Source organism: Salvia splendens, chromosome 18 (genome assembly GCF_004379255.2).
Source record: "Salvia splendens isolate huo1 chromosome 18, SspV2, whole genome shotgun sequence".
Lineage (NCBI taxonomy): Eukaryota > Viridiplantae > Streptophyta > Magnoliopsida > Lamiales > Lamiaceae > Salvia > Salvia splendens.
The window spans coordinates 20,308,229-20,322,743 of record NC_056049.1 but is presented as its reverse complement, the minus strand read 5'-3'; the positions used below and the strand labels follow the sequence as shown (position 1 = coordinate 20,322,743).

General features: G+C 38.4%; 4 protein-coding genes across 10 annotated transcripts; 2 read left to right on the top strand and 2 right to left on the bottom strand.

The window, feature by feature from the left end:
• Positions 1–467: 467 nt before the first annotated feature.
• On the top strand, positions 468–5,007 carry LOC121777948 (protein WHAT'S THIS FACTOR 1 homolog, chloroplastic-like). 7 transcript variants are annotated; one of them, XM_042175288.1, is made up of 3 exons: positions 468–3,540; positions 3,613–3,860; positions 4,681–5,007. In XM_042175288.1, the coding sequence occupies exon 1, from the start codon at positions 656–658 to the stop codon at positions 2,231–2,233; it is 1,578 nt and encodes a 525-aa protein (XP_042031222.1). In that variant the 5' UTR covers positions 468–655; the 3' UTR covers positions 2,234–3,540; positions 3,613–3,860; positions 4,681–5,007. The 7 variants fall into 7 exon arrangements, 6 of the variants coding, with proteins under 6 accessions (XP_042031222.1, XP_042031223.1, XP_042031224.1 ...); XM_042175289.1 differs by having other exon boundaries at positions 468–3,654; positions 3,818–3,860; XM_042175290.1 differs by having other exon boundaries at positions 468–3,654; positions 3,818–3,864.
• A 656-nt stretch (positions 5,008–5,663) lies between these two features.
• Positions 5,664–8,726, top strand: LOC121775844 (pentatricopeptide repeat-containing protein At4g01030, mitochondrial-like). The gene has a single exon (XM_042172919.1). The coding sequence runs from the start codon at positions 5,813–5,815 to the stop codon at positions 8,576–8,578; it is 2,766 nt and encodes a 921-aa protein (XP_042028853.1). The 5' UTR covers positions 5,664–5,812; the 3' UTR covers positions 8,579–8,726.
• Positions 8,727–8,884: 158 nt separating this feature from the next.
• LOC121775845 (zinc finger CCCH domain-containing protein 1-like) lies at positions 8,885–10,060 on the bottom strand. Its single transcript, XM_042172920.1, has 2 exons — positions 9,937–10,060; positions 8,885–9,499 (listed from the first exon to the last, which is right to left on the bottom strand). Exons 1-2 carry the CDS (start codon positions 9,995–9,997, stop codon positions 8,886–8,888), a joined length of 675 nt encoding a protein of 224 aa, XP_042028854.1. The 5' UTR covers positions 9,998–10,060; the 3' UTR covers position 8,885.
• Positions 10,061–10,973: 913 nt separating this feature from the next.
• On the bottom strand, positions 10,974–12,746 carry LOC121776341 (abscisic acid receptor PYL3-like). The gene is made up of 3 exons (XM_042173516.1): positions 12,524–12,746; positions 11,693–11,908; positions 10,974–11,599 (listed from the first exon to the last, which is right to left on the bottom strand). The coding sequence occupies exons 1-3, from the start codon at positions 12,626–12,628 to the stop codon at positions 11,372–11,374; spliced, it is 549 nt and encodes a 182-aa protein (XP_042029450.1). The 5' UTR covers positions 12,629–12,746; the 3' UTR covers positions 10,974–11,371.
• Positions 12,747–14,515: the final 1,769 nt, after the last annotated feature.

Sequence of the window (14,515 nt, the reverse complement as noted above, 5' to 3'; positions counted from 1 at the left end):
TTTGAATCAATGTTTTGCTAACGTGTTTTAAACTAGCTGACACATCAACTCATACTTTTTCAAATTTTGAAAAGTATGAGATGAGCAAAATTTGACCATTTTTCATGATTTAATTAATGATTTACCTTTATTAATTTATTTAATTTTTTCTCAAGTCATCAATTTTTTATTTAATTTTTTCTCCAACTTATTTAATCTTTTCTCAAATCATCAATTTTTTTATTTAATTTTTTCTCCAACTATTAACTACTATGACTAAAAGCTGAAAAATTATGCAAATTTAGCTTTGGTACATCAAAAGCTATACCTATGATTTATTCTAGATTATTGAAGGACTGTGTTTACATATTTAAATTAAAGGATTTTTTGTTTTTCTTAAAATTTAGGTGAGTGGAGTGCAGGGGTAAATTTGGAAATGTTCATATCCATCAATCAATTGCCGATGAAGATAAAATGGAAAATTTGAAATGTAACTTCAAAGAGGGGTTTTGTGATAAACCCTAGCTAAACCTCAGGTCAGCCATTCCACGAATTCAATTCTCTTCTTGTCTGATTCGTGAACACATCACACATAGATTCGATTAGGGCCAATTTCTGGTGTTAATTGTTGCGATATATTGATATATGCTCCCTGCTAGATAGTTTCAAATTGATTATGGAGCCTAAATTCTCACTTTCCTCGCCCAAATTGCCACCATCAGCTTGTGCTGTCCCATTTTTTCTATCCTGTACTTCACCCCCACTTCTGAAATGTAAACCTTTTGCGAATTTCAGTTTATCAACTACCTGTGGAAATTTAAGCAAGACTCCGTTTTTGGGCCAGAATTTAGTTTTGAGAGGAAATAATGAATCTCGGACAAACTCGAGGAAATATTTTCCGGTTATCAGAGCTGGTGTTGCAAAGAGGAGGAAGGAGCTTCCGTTTGACAATGTGATTCAGAGGGACAAGAAGCTGAAATTGGTGTTGAAAATTAGGAAGATTTTGATTAGTCAGCCGGATAGGATTATGGCGCTTCGTGAATTGGGTAGATTTAGAAAAGCTTTAGGGCTGCAAAAAAAGAGGCGGTTTATTGCATTGTTGAAGAAATTTCCGGCTGTGTTTGAGATTGTGGAAGAAGGTGTTTATTCACTTAGGTTCAAGTTGACTCCTGAGGCTGAGAAACTTTACCTCGAGGAGATGAAGATTAGGAATGAAATGGAGGATTTGTTGGTTATTAAGTTGAGGAAATTGTTGATGATGTCGATTGATAAGCGGATTCTGCTGGAGAAGATTGCTCATTTGAAGACTGATTTGGGGCTTCCGTTGGAGTTTAGGGATACTATATGTCAGCGATACCCGCAGTATTTCAAGGTTGTTGCAACAGGACGAGGGCCTGCGCTGGAGTTAACTCATTGGGATCCTGAGCTTGCTGTGTCTGCAGCAGAGATTGCCGAAGACGAGAATAGGCTGAGAGAAGTGGAAGAGAGAAATTTGATTATTGATCGTGTGCCTAGGTTCAATAGGGTTAAGCTACCAAAAGGGCTTCATCTTTCGGAAGGTGAGATGAGAAGGATTTCTCAGTTTAGAGATATGCCTTACATTTCACCTTATGCTGATTTTTCGGATTTGAGGCCTGGTAGCCCCGAAAAGGAGAAACATGCTTGTGGTGTTGTTCATGAGATCTTGAGCCTCACTCTTGAGAAGAGAACACTTGTGGATCATTTAACCCATTTTCGGGAGGAATTTAGATTCTCCCAACAGCTAAGAGGCATGCTGATAAGACATCCGGATATGTTCTATATCTCGCTCAAGGGGGATAGAGACTCAGTTTTCCTCCGTGAAGCTTATCGTGATTCTGTGTTGTTAGATAAAGACAAGATGCTGCTTATCAAGGAGAAGCTTCGCGCACTTGTTAATGTTCCAAGATTCCCCAAGAGAAATGTTCGAAGGACTGACTCAGGTGAAGCTGAAGGAACAGGGCAAGAAGACATGTCAGATGAAGAGGATGGGGATGAGTGGTCTGACATTGACAATGTGGGAAGCGATGAAGACGGAGATGGAGAAGATTATGATGATGAATGGAGCGATGATGATGACGACGTGCCTCCAGACTTCAATGATGGACAAGATGAGCCATTGCCTAGTTTAGGAAGGAGCAAACCAGCTGGTACAGTTAACGGCGCAACGAAGAAGAGTGATGATAAAGTTCTTGCTCCTGTTTTCCCAGATGGCACACCAAGAGAACGCTGGTAAATATGAGGCTTATTATGTCTACAGATCAATAGGTCCATCTCAAGGTACTGCTCAAGAATACAAGGAATTAATACACAGTCATTGCTTGTTTTGATCTTGTTGTATCTTTCTTTCAATTAGTTAATTTATAAGATGTATTTTGTAGAACTTCTTATCCCTGTGAAAATGCATCTTACTTTCTTAAATATATGATCTTGAAATTTCAGTCTTCCTTCTTTTCGAAACTCTATATGCTTTTACTTTGCATGGTTGCATTTTCACATTGTGCAGCGTGCTACATTTCCTTGTTCATATAACTATTATTGTTCTAAAGTAAATGTCCACCTCATTGTTCTCCATATGCTATAATGGGCCAAAGTCGTACTACAACATGTATAGATGATTTGCACTTTTGTTAAAAAAAAGCAGAAAGTATATCACCAGTGGAATTTCATTTATCACCAGTGGAATTTCATTTATTGAGGATATGGTTCGATAAATGCTTTAGTTGCATTTGAAAGGGCAAGCTATCATTCCAGTTGATGTTTGATGGAGTGAAGTTTCTGAGAGATTTCATGCTAACTCAGATTACCATGCTAAGTTGCTAACAAACATATATTCCTCTAGAGTAAAACCTACAGTGTGTGATGCTCTAGCTTGATGTTTTGCACCCATCTTCTTAGTTTTCTGGCTATGATCTTGATGAGTCATTTAATCAAGCTGATTATGGTTCTTATGTCATGTATATTGCTGTTTCCTTTTTTATTTGCTCCTCACAAAATGGATACGATCTTGTAATTAAAAAAAAAGATAATTCTACATTGGCTGCTCTACTTGCTTGGTCTGTTGCCCTACTTTATATGCTTTATTTTCAAAAGTAGACAGTAACATCCATTCAGAATAAGATATGAAATGTTTCTCTGTTTATATGGTACATCTGGCACCAATAATGCACATTTTCTATGTGTATGTGTTAGTAAATTCAAATGGGGGGACCTCAGAATTTGATAACATGGTTTTTCTGTCAGTACCTAACAATATTTACTGTGATTATTAATCTTATAATTCCCTAAATAATCCTTCTTTCCTATTTGCTATTCTCTTGTACAAAAATCATAAATCATAAATTGATGAGCAAAGCTTATTTTGGCTGTGTATATATCTTCTTTAGTTGAATGGAGATCAAACATACTTCCATGGATTCCTCAATACCATGTGTTTCATGTGTTACTAGTTTACTACTGATATCTCTGTGAGGAACACTATAAATCTTTTTTGTTCGTGAAAGTGTGGGGACCTCAAAATTTTGGAAAAGGGGAGAATACCAGGTAAATAAAATAACCTACTTTATCTTTCTTTTTTTCTTTATAGTGCTAACAATGTTGGTTATGTTTGTTCAGGAAAAGTTTTTCCAGAATGAATGTGAGTGCCATGCAGACGAGGTATTACAAATTTCCACGTATATATTCGACAGAACACAGATTTACCAACCAAAACAGCTTATCTTTCTATATATCACACTATAATTGAATCTTTTTATGATGGGATTTCAGATCATAGATCTGTTAATATTCCCATACTCAACTTATCTGTTGCTTTCAACAGCGGGCAAAAGTATGAGACGCAGCACCTCAGAAGTTTCTCATATGTAGGTAAATGTAGGTAAAAGCAAATTATATATGTACACCTATCCAAAAACACGAGAGTTTTCTATTGATATAATGACTCATTGACATGCATGTTTCAACCCAAATTCTTTCAAATGCATCCATCCAAGGGGTTAAAAGGAATTGAACACGATAAATAATTGAGATAGATGCCTGAGATGCTTCTTTCTTGGCTTTGGAGGGTTGACTTCTGTGTCTGAGGGCCATATCATGAATCAAACGAATCTGGTTTGGCCATTCATGTCTAGTACCTAAGATATTTAGGTCCCACCATACTTTTTATCCGAGCCTTCGCAATTTCTCTCGGCTTTGTGGCTATAAATAGGCTTCTACATTGTTGCATAATGTTCATACCCTCATCCATAGCTTACTTTCAATGCATTAGGTATATTGTTCGAAAGCTACGATTGCTATTCTCCCTCAAGGGCTTCTGACCCTTTGCATGCTTAGTTTCTTCAAGAAACGGTATCTAAAAGAATGGTAGTTACCAGTGATGAAACTTGGCCAGGAGGCATTGGGGGAGAAGTAACAATCCATGGTTTTTTGCAGCTTTGCTTTCACTGATTTTCCACCACTGGAGCTTTTGTTGTCTCTCTCCCTCGAGGGTTTCTGGTGTAGTCGTAATGAAATTACGCCCAGACCCTTGCGGGTTGGAGACAACAGAATCTTTCTGTGGTTCTCTGCAGCCTAGACAATCAAGTTGTATTTCTCATCTTTCGGGTGTGTGTGTGCATGCCTGCTTTTCTGCTGGATGTTTATGAACGAACAACTGTTTTTTCAAGAACTGACTGTTGTTTGTAGGGAACGTTGTCGGACACAGTGCAGGATTTGTTCATGGATGATCAAAGATGGAGAATGTCTGGAAGTTTGTTTCTTAAATAGTGCCTGAGAATTAAGAACTGGCCAGCCTACCTTAGTCTCTGTTGATTTTTTTCAATGCAGAAAGGTTAATTAGAAGTTGGAACTCGGAATCTTGTAGCTTTTGCAGATTTGGCAAAGGAAATTTCCCATTTGTTCTATGCTTAATTGTTTACTAGACATCTGGTGTGAGGTGTGATTGTACCCAAAGTAATAAATAAAAAGCATACACTTGATGATTCTTATTAATAGCATACTGTTTTTCAAGAACTTACTGTTGCCACAGGTTAAAAATAAGCACATGGATCTTTAAATAATAGGGTAAATTGTTCAAATATATTATTAGTAAAGTTTCATCGAATTTTTATCCGTCCTAGTATAATTTTGATTTGCTATCAAATTATCTTATAGAGTATTTAAAAATTCAGCTAGTCTACTCTTATTTTTCAACCCGTAGGTTTTATTTTATAGTATATGAATAGATAACATTGTTTATCTTATCGGTGGTGAAATTCATGTATGATTTTTTACCTGTCATATTAATACTACAATTGTATTGTGGAATAAATAAAAATAAATCTATCTGGCTAATTTTAAAGTTACATGCACCCAAATGTTACCAATTTCATTATTTTTTCGATTCTACTGTTTTCTTTTAAATACGATGTGACAAAAATATTTATTTCTTTTTATAATCTATGTATTCAAAAATCAAATTTAATTTAGAAGAGTTTGATTTTATGTGCAAAATCAGATTCTCCGTATATAGGAAAAAATTGTATTCAATTTAATAAAAAAAAATGCAAATTTTGGTAGGCGATTATTCCTAAAAGTGAATAATTCATAATTAACACCAAACAAATCATAAAAAGAGAATAACAAAGATCTGAGCGTGATTCTTTATCTTCAGTTGGGATAACCTTATCCACAAACACAGACAAAATCTCTATTACAGCACATCTCTCTCTCTCTCTCTCTCTCTCTCTATGTTAACTCCCTCCAAATTCCTTTACCAACCGCCATGTCTTGAGCTGCAGACGACTCCTTGCCAATAGAGTATAGATTTTGAGCTTAAATGGAAGCCATAAAAACATTTCATCACTTACCACATACAAATTTCACCACCAAATTCAGCCAGCTAAAATCTGCAGCTGTGTGTGTTGTTGACACTGCTTCTCATCCGCCTTCATTTCCCAACACATTGTCCAACCTATCTTCACTCGCTACAGCCAAAGCAAGACATGCCCAGATCATAAAACTGCCAAATGAGGAAGATTCAGACATCAAGGTGCAGTCTTTGATCACATCCTATTTGGAGCTCCGAGACTTCCACTCTGCAGCCATGGTGTTCTTCCTTGATTTGGAGCAAAACTACTTGCACTGGAACACTTTCTTGGAGGATTTCAAGAATAAAGGTGGAGACCCCACTGAGATTCTCCAAGTTTCTGCTGAATTACACAATATGGGAGTGGTTTTTGGGAGTGAAAATCTAACCATGCTTCTCAAAATGTGTGCAAACCTGAGGGATTCATGGCTAGGTCTGGAGATTCATGCCTGCCTAATCAAGACAGCCTTTGATCAAGATATGCATGCAAAAGCTGCATTGATGAACTTCTATGGGAGCTGTTGGGGTTCGGATTCAGCAAAAAAGGTGTTCCACGAAACATCGGATCACACATCTCTGTTGTGGAATGAAGCTGTTTTGGTGGCTTTGAGGAATGAGGAATGGTTTAAGGGTGTCGATGTCTTTCGACGTATGCAGTTTTCATCCATGGGGGTTGACATCAATGCTTTCACCATTACTAGAGTTCTTCAAGCTTGTGGGAAGATGGGAGCTCTTGATGAGGGGAAGCAGATACATGGATACATCCTGAGAAAAGCAATCGAATCGAATTTATCCATATGCAACTCACTCATCTTTATGTACTCGAAAAATGGCAATGTGGAACAAGCACGGACTGTATTTGATCTTATGCAAAATCGAAACCTATCTACGTGGAATGCTATCATCTTTAGTTATGCAGCACATGGTCATCTTGAAGATGCATGGGAGCTATTGAATGAAATGGAAACTTACAATATTAAGCCCGATATCGTCACTTGGAACAGCCTTCTGTCTGGGCATCTTCATCATGGATCATGCCAAGAAGTGCTCAACATCTTACAGCATATGCGGAATGGGGGTTTTAAGCCAAACAACCGGTCCATTACCACGGTTCTTCAAGCTGTGAGTGAGCTCCATTACCTCCCCGTTGGACAGGAAATTCATTGCTATGTTATAAGAAATGGGATTGATTCTGATCTTCATGTAATGACTTCATTGCTAGACATGTATGTGAAGAATGATGACTTAAATAATGCTCGAGCTGTTTTTGATGGCATGGTGTGTAGAAACGTCTTTGCTTGGAACGCGATGATTTCTGGATATTCGTTCAAGGGGGATTTTGAGAAAGCTGACAAACTCATGAAGCTTATGAAGGGAGAGGGAGTCGAGCCAGATCTAGTCACGTATAACAGCATGGTGTCTGGCTACTCAGTGGCAGGGCGAATTGATGAAGCCCTTGACGTGATGAAGCAAATCAAGGATTCAGGGTTAGCTCCCGATGTGGTGTCATGGACTGCTCTTATATCAGGTAGTTGCCAAAACGGATACCACAGACAAGCGCTAGACTTCTTTTACCAGATGCAAGCAGAAGGTGTGAAGCCAAACTCGGCTACTATTGCAAGCATATGTAGAGCTTGTGCAGGCCTGTCTCTTCTGCAGAGGGGAAAAGAGGCGCACTGCATTAGTATAAGAAATGAATACGTAGAAGATGCATTTGTGTGTACGTCCCTCATCGACATGTATAGCAAGTGTGGCAGTTTGGAGACTGCTTACCGTGTTTTTCAGGCAGCCGAGAACAAAACATTAGCTTCCTGGAACTCCATGATAATGGGATTTTCTTCGTATGGCCATGGGAAGGAAGCGGTCTCTCTGTTCCACAGAATGCGGGAAGAAAAGAAACTCCAGCCAGATCCCATAACCATGACAGCTCTGCTCACAGGATGCAAGCATTCCGGTTTGATTGATGAAGGATGGAGACTCTTTGACAGCATGGAGACAGAATACGGGATAACTCCAACCATTCAACACTACTCCTGCATGGTGGATCTTCTCGCAAGGGCAGGATATCTTGATGAAGCATGGGATTTCATCAGTCAGATGCCAGTAGAGCCTGATTCGACAGTCTGGGGCGCGATACTTGGATCTTGTCGAACCCATGGCAGCCTCCAGCTGGGAGAGATTGCTGCAAAACAACTCTTCAAGTTAGAACCAGAGAATCCTGCTAATTATGTGCTGCTGATGAACATGTATACAGCTTCAGAAAGATGGGATGATGTAGACAGGGTCCGCAATTTGATGGAACGTCGTTCGCTGAAAATAGGAAATGCCTGGAGCTGGATAGAAATCAACAACACAGTCCATGTTTTTTCAGCATCAGGGAAGCCACATCAAAAAGATGGAGAAGTCTATTTTGAACTGTATCATCTAGCATCTGAAATCAAGAGCATGGGATACTTACCAGACACCAAATGTGTGCATCTGAACACTGACGACGAGAGGGAGAAGGAGAAGGCACTGCTCTCTCATACAGAGAAAAGAGCAATCACATTCGGCCTGATCCAAACGAAGACCAATACACCAATCAGGGTCATCAAGAATACAACAATTTGTGCAGACTGCCACACCTTTGCCAAATACACATCCCTGGCAAGAAAGCGCGAGATCATCCTCAAAGATGGCATACGGTTTCACCATTTTAAAGAGGGCAAGTGTTCCTGCAGAGAGTTGTTGCAATGAAACCATGTAAATTGTTGAAACAAGCATGGCAATGGTCTCTGTACATACCAAGAGGTGGAGATTACAGCAGTGAATATAGAAAATTCTTTGTAGTAGAATCATTTTTGAGATGATAACATTGTTCCTTTTGTCCTGTGCTTTTATGCAAGATTAACGCCAAGTAAAAACAGAAAAACGAAACAGGAAAAACCTGAATTGTATCAAATTACAGAAAGTTTTGGGGGACTTTTTTTAATAATTAAGAACAGATTATCAGAAAGAGCATCACCGTGCTGAATTGAGAGAGAGAAACCGAAGAAAACATTCTTCAACATGGCAATAATATGTGAAGGCTTGTTCTCTGAGAATACATGACTAATTGTTCAATATACAACAGTATCATCAAAAAGGAAAAGTCGATACAAGTAATAAAATTGATCTTACAACGAGAAGACAAAAACAAACAGAAATTTGCCAAAACATTATTTGCGATGTCATTTTCCTTCAGCAGCCTTTCTCTTGCCTTATAATCTGTATACCCATGTAACCCTTTATACAACTTCTCGTCTCCAGCACTCTTGTTCTTGCCCTTCAATGCCGCTTCAGCTTGCTTCAGAACACGCTCTCTAATCGCCCGGGCATCCCTTGAGAAGTCGGTCTCTGTCTCTAAAGTGGCAGTCGCCCTACTATCATTTTGGACCTGAATTTCTCTGGATGACTCATACTCAAAGACAGTTTCTTTCTGTTTTTCAGGCTCAGACCCTTTCGAAGTCTTCAACGGACCACTAGAAAAGAGCAGCTTGTTGTCAGCGGCAGCCTGTTTCTTCTTATACACCACTGCGCTCCCAGAGTTAGAATCTTCTTCTTCGCCTTCCGCCTCTTCAACGGCGGTTCGTTTCCTTATGTTCTTCCCCTTTGATGGCTTCCTAAAGAAATTACACTCTGGAAACAAGATCATTTCAGCATATGAATAACTCTAATTTGGGAAGAAATTGTCAAATCTATTCGGATTTCTCACATGAATACAGCTGACTTTAGTTTAAAACAAAAAAAAACATCTACTCCATTATGCATCAAAATCAAATACTCTGAGAATTAGAAACTTCAAAATCGAATTCAGTGAAACAAGTGCATAAAATTTGAGGAAATATTCATACAGCGTCATTCCCCTTTGACAATTACAGTACCGAAACCCTAACTACGGAACAAAATACTGAATTCACTCGCAATTCTCACACAAACTCCACATTTGAACCGAAATACATCAAGGTAGAATGACTTAGAAATTTCAGCTACTATATAACGATCCAAATAAACTTGGCTACGAATTAGAAACATAAATAAACGAAAAAAATCAAACATAAGCATTGAACCCTCACCGGCGGCGGCTCCATCAGCTTCCTCTCCCGCCATAGCCGCGATTTCCTCTTTGTTCTTCATTGCAGCTTATTTTCTTCTATTCTCTCTGCTATTTGCTCTTGTTGTGTAATGGGCTTGGGTTAGCTGTATCAAATAATAATGGGCCCAAGTATTTCCCTACAGAGTTCAGTATGTCGGTTAATTTATTGTTTGGGCTTTTAAATATTAAAAATTTCAAATATTAATATAATAAATTAATTAATGGTTTCGACCTCTCTTTTCTTTTCTTTTTTTTTTATTTTTCTTTTTTGAAGAGTTCTGAATTCCATTTTCAGGCATCAATTTGTAGTCATATGGGTCCAATTTGCACTCTCAAATTTGCATCTCATTATATTATCCCTTCGTTTGGGAACGAGGCAAACATATCTTTAATGGCTCAGATTGGAGTGGTTATCGAGGCTAATGGGCTCGAGTGCGAGTCTGCCATGACACAACCTGTAAATTTCGATTTTTACTTACCAATGAAAAAATAGAAAAGTCTCTCTCTTTCAAATCATTCCTTCTTTTTCATCATGATACAAAAACAAGGAGTAAAAATGATGAATATTTATAAAGATAGGGTTGAGAATGAAATGATGGATTTAAATATCTTATCCAGCATTTCCGTATACCCTTTGAAATGATGATTTGGATTGAGGTTAAGTTAAAATTGCTTAGTTTTATATATGCATATATGTACTACGAAAAAAACGATATACAATCAACTACATAACCATGTGATTTATAACTTTTCTTTCATCAAATCTAAGAAAAATCGTACATCCTTATCTACGAAGATGCCCAATGCGGAAAACGACCTTTGTTCACGAGGGAAACATCAATAGTCATTAAAAACAAACAACTTTCCTATCTTACTATTTGAGGCCAAATCATTAATCAAAAGCGGTTTAGCTAATGGATTACCCCAAAATGAATGGAGTAAATCTTAATCCAAGCATTTTATCTCCACCTACAACTAAATGAAAGTGATACAAGCCAAAAACAAAACGACGAAAGATTATCATGATAAACGAAAGAAATCATTGACAATACGAAGTTCCAACATTTGGGCCGACCCAGTCGGTCGAGTGAACGATCCCATGACTGAGAGAAACACAGTTCGACAAACTTCACCTCGGAATCGCCCAATAAAAGGACTAGGAACGATCCCGAGAAGCACAAAACATGTACATTTCACATATACATATACACATAGCCTTGTAGTAATTTGCAAAGAGGCAAGAGATTCACAAACAATTTGTACATACATGGATGCATTCTTGGTGTTCTAGGAATAACTTACTCCATCAGAAAACATACAGACTCACAACAAGAGGAGAGGCAAACTGTCCTAGGGTGTCCAAGAAAACCCGACAAAATCTTGATGCCAACGAAGGATTTCATTGGAATGGCGTATCAATGTAGAGTAGGTGGTTGGCTAGTGGAAACTAGTCCTCTCATTGCCATTCTTTCTGAGACATCAGCCAAAGACTTGAGGTTGCAGTTGATTAAAGCTTTCACGAAGTAGCACGTTTCGTCTTGAGTATTCCCATTGGGCACATCCACGACAAATGATTCGATAACTTTTGTCCCTTCCGTCCCATCAATTACATCGTGATGGACTGTGGTTATTGACGAGTAATTCTGCAAGATCCAGCAGTATTTAAGCATTTGGATTATCGAACTACCATTGAGCTACATACTCCAAAATATGAGCAGAGCAGAACAAGATTGTACCTTAAGTCTATGATCACCACCGACAAACTTGACTCCGAGTATATGTTCTTGATCATTGAGCATTTCCAACCTCTCAGTGCTCGTTGTTGCAGGGAGTCCCGACTTCACATTGACCTCTCTAACACTCCCAATCTTCAGATCACCTTGCACAATGCACCGACTAACAAAGGGCTTGTACTTCTGTGGCTGATCGAATCTCCTAACCAACGACCAAACCTAAACGAACACATAGAATTCAGTCTTGATACCTAAGTCAATTTAGAAGCAATCTAAGCATAAAACAAGATGAACCACATCAATTCCAATTCAAATTCAAATGAAACAAATTTCTCAGCAGTCTAGTTTTGCATAAGAGCTGAGGCTGATTTCCACCCCTTTTCTTCTCATTCTATGAATCAGCTATCCTGTTTCTATCACCAAAACAGATCTCTCGCTAAAGATTTGACCTTTTCACCATTATCTTTAAATTAGCAATACAGAAATCCAAATTCACCTATATTTTACATTTTAAAACTAGTATCCAAAAAAACAAGGGATCAAGATCAAATTTTTAACATCTGAGCCTAAATCAGATACCAGATCAAAAATTCCAAGAAATAGCAGTCAAGCCATAAGTTTTCATCAAAGCCCACATCTTCAATCTCACACAAATCAGATAAAAGTGGGCTATCATATGCTATCAAGAAAAAAAGGATCAAGAATCCAGAGAGAGATAAGCAAAAACACAGAGTCCCACAACTCATCTCTGCAATTCAAAGCTAAAAAATTCAATAGCAAGAAAATAAAGATCAAATCTTTACAAAAGAAAAACAGTGTTGTGCAAGAATTTACAATGTCAACTGGCGCCTTGATGTGCTTGACCACGCAAGAAGAGCACTGATGCTCGCAAGGCTGATGCCGGTGGTATCTACTCACACTTACACACTCTGCCTCCATTTTTGCCCTCGAAATTCCTCAAATTCAATAGCCAAGAAGCAATTTTGGGGATGGAAAACGGATTAAATAATCAAGCCTTGAATTGTAAGTGTGAAAGTGCATGCATCTAGTGTGTGTGGTGCGTTACTATTAAATGGGAGTGTCACCATCAGCGTGCACCGACCCGGCCCACCACGGGATGACCAAAAGCGCTTTAAAGCCAACCTTTTTTCATAAACAAAATTATCTTTTCATTTGATTTTTTCCCAACCATTGACAATTATGGTTCTTTATTGTGGAAAATGATTTGGATGAACAATCGGGTTCAGTTATTGGTTGATCGATATAGTATTCATTAATGGGGAACAGTTTTGTTGGATAGCTTTTCTAGTGATTTCTACTACAATTTAATTACTGTCTTCCATGTGACAGCATTTATTAAGTTGTGGAAACTTCATTGTATTTAAATATTCAATATTCAGTCTACTTTTATTTTTATTAATTAGCAACTTGCTCGTCTATGATAAAATCTTGGAAAAATATGTATGTTTGGTGGTGGATAAGTACAAATTTAAATGTAAAATTAATATAGATATTAGCATGATTTATATAGAGAATATGATTAGATTATTCTCCTAGAAAATGTGACATGTCTCATTAGAGAAAGAAATTTACCAAAATTTAAGCCGGAATGATTTTTGTTATCAATCAAATTGAAAAAAAAATAAAATTATTGGTAGTAGTGGATGCAATATTTTCTATAAACAATCTATGAAATATGGTGAAAGCATGAAAGGTGCCGAAGATGTATGAGTCATGTAAAATAATGTCTTTTTTATAAGGAAATTTACCTAAATTGAAGTCGGAATGATTTTAAATATGACACAAATTGAAAAAAAAATTACTAGTCACAAGGGATGCAATATTTTCTAAACAATCTTATATTATGAAACATTGGTGAAAGCCTGAAAGGTGTTGAAGATGTATGAGTCGGGTAAAATAACGTTTTTTTATACTCCCTCCGTCCCCCAAAATTCGTCCCGGTTTGACCGGGCACGGGTTTTAAGGAGTTGTTTGACTTTGTATTAAATGAAAGAGTGTAGTGGAGTTTGGGTCCCACATGGATGCATTTCTTTTATTTTGTTTAAATGAGGTGTGATTAAATATACTCCCTTACACCCAAATAGAATAATGCATTTGACCTAAAACTAAATATACTCCCTAACACCCATCAGCCAACACCCCCCCCCCCTAATTCACATTTTATTTTCTTCCCCAATTCCTCAAAATTTCCCAGACGAAACCCTAGCTCTTCGATCGGCGCCCATTTTCCCGGCGACTTAGCGGACGCATGGTGGGGATTCCGGCCCCCTTGTCGCCGGTCCTCCTCTCTCTCGGATTTTCTCTCCAAACCAGCCAGCTCGGACCTTCCCAACCTCTGGCCTACCGTCGAAAACTCGGAGGCAGCGGCGCCGACTCTTGCTCCTCTCTCTCCTCCGGCGTGTTCGCGACCGTCGTTCCTTTCTCCGGCTTGGTCACTGCTGTTTCACAGCAACCGTCGCGTTTTCTCCACTTTTCCTCCGTTGTTACCCCCGACTGCTTGTTCGGGGAAGGCGTCGATTTTCTACCTCGCAGGACGGTGGGTGGTTGTGCATTGATGAAGGAGGCGGTGTGTGGTTGTGTAGAGTGAAGGCGTCGGTGGAGTAATGAGGGAGGCGAAAGGGTGGAATGCAAAATGCATCACTCGATTGTAATTGAGAGGGGCAAAGTGCAAATAACAAGAATGTGGAGGACTAAATAGATATGTCAATTTTTAGTAAGTTTGAAGTGGGACAAATTTTCAGGGACGGACCGAAATGGTAAATTGGGATAAATTTTCAGGGACGGAGGGAGTATGAGTTAATTTTT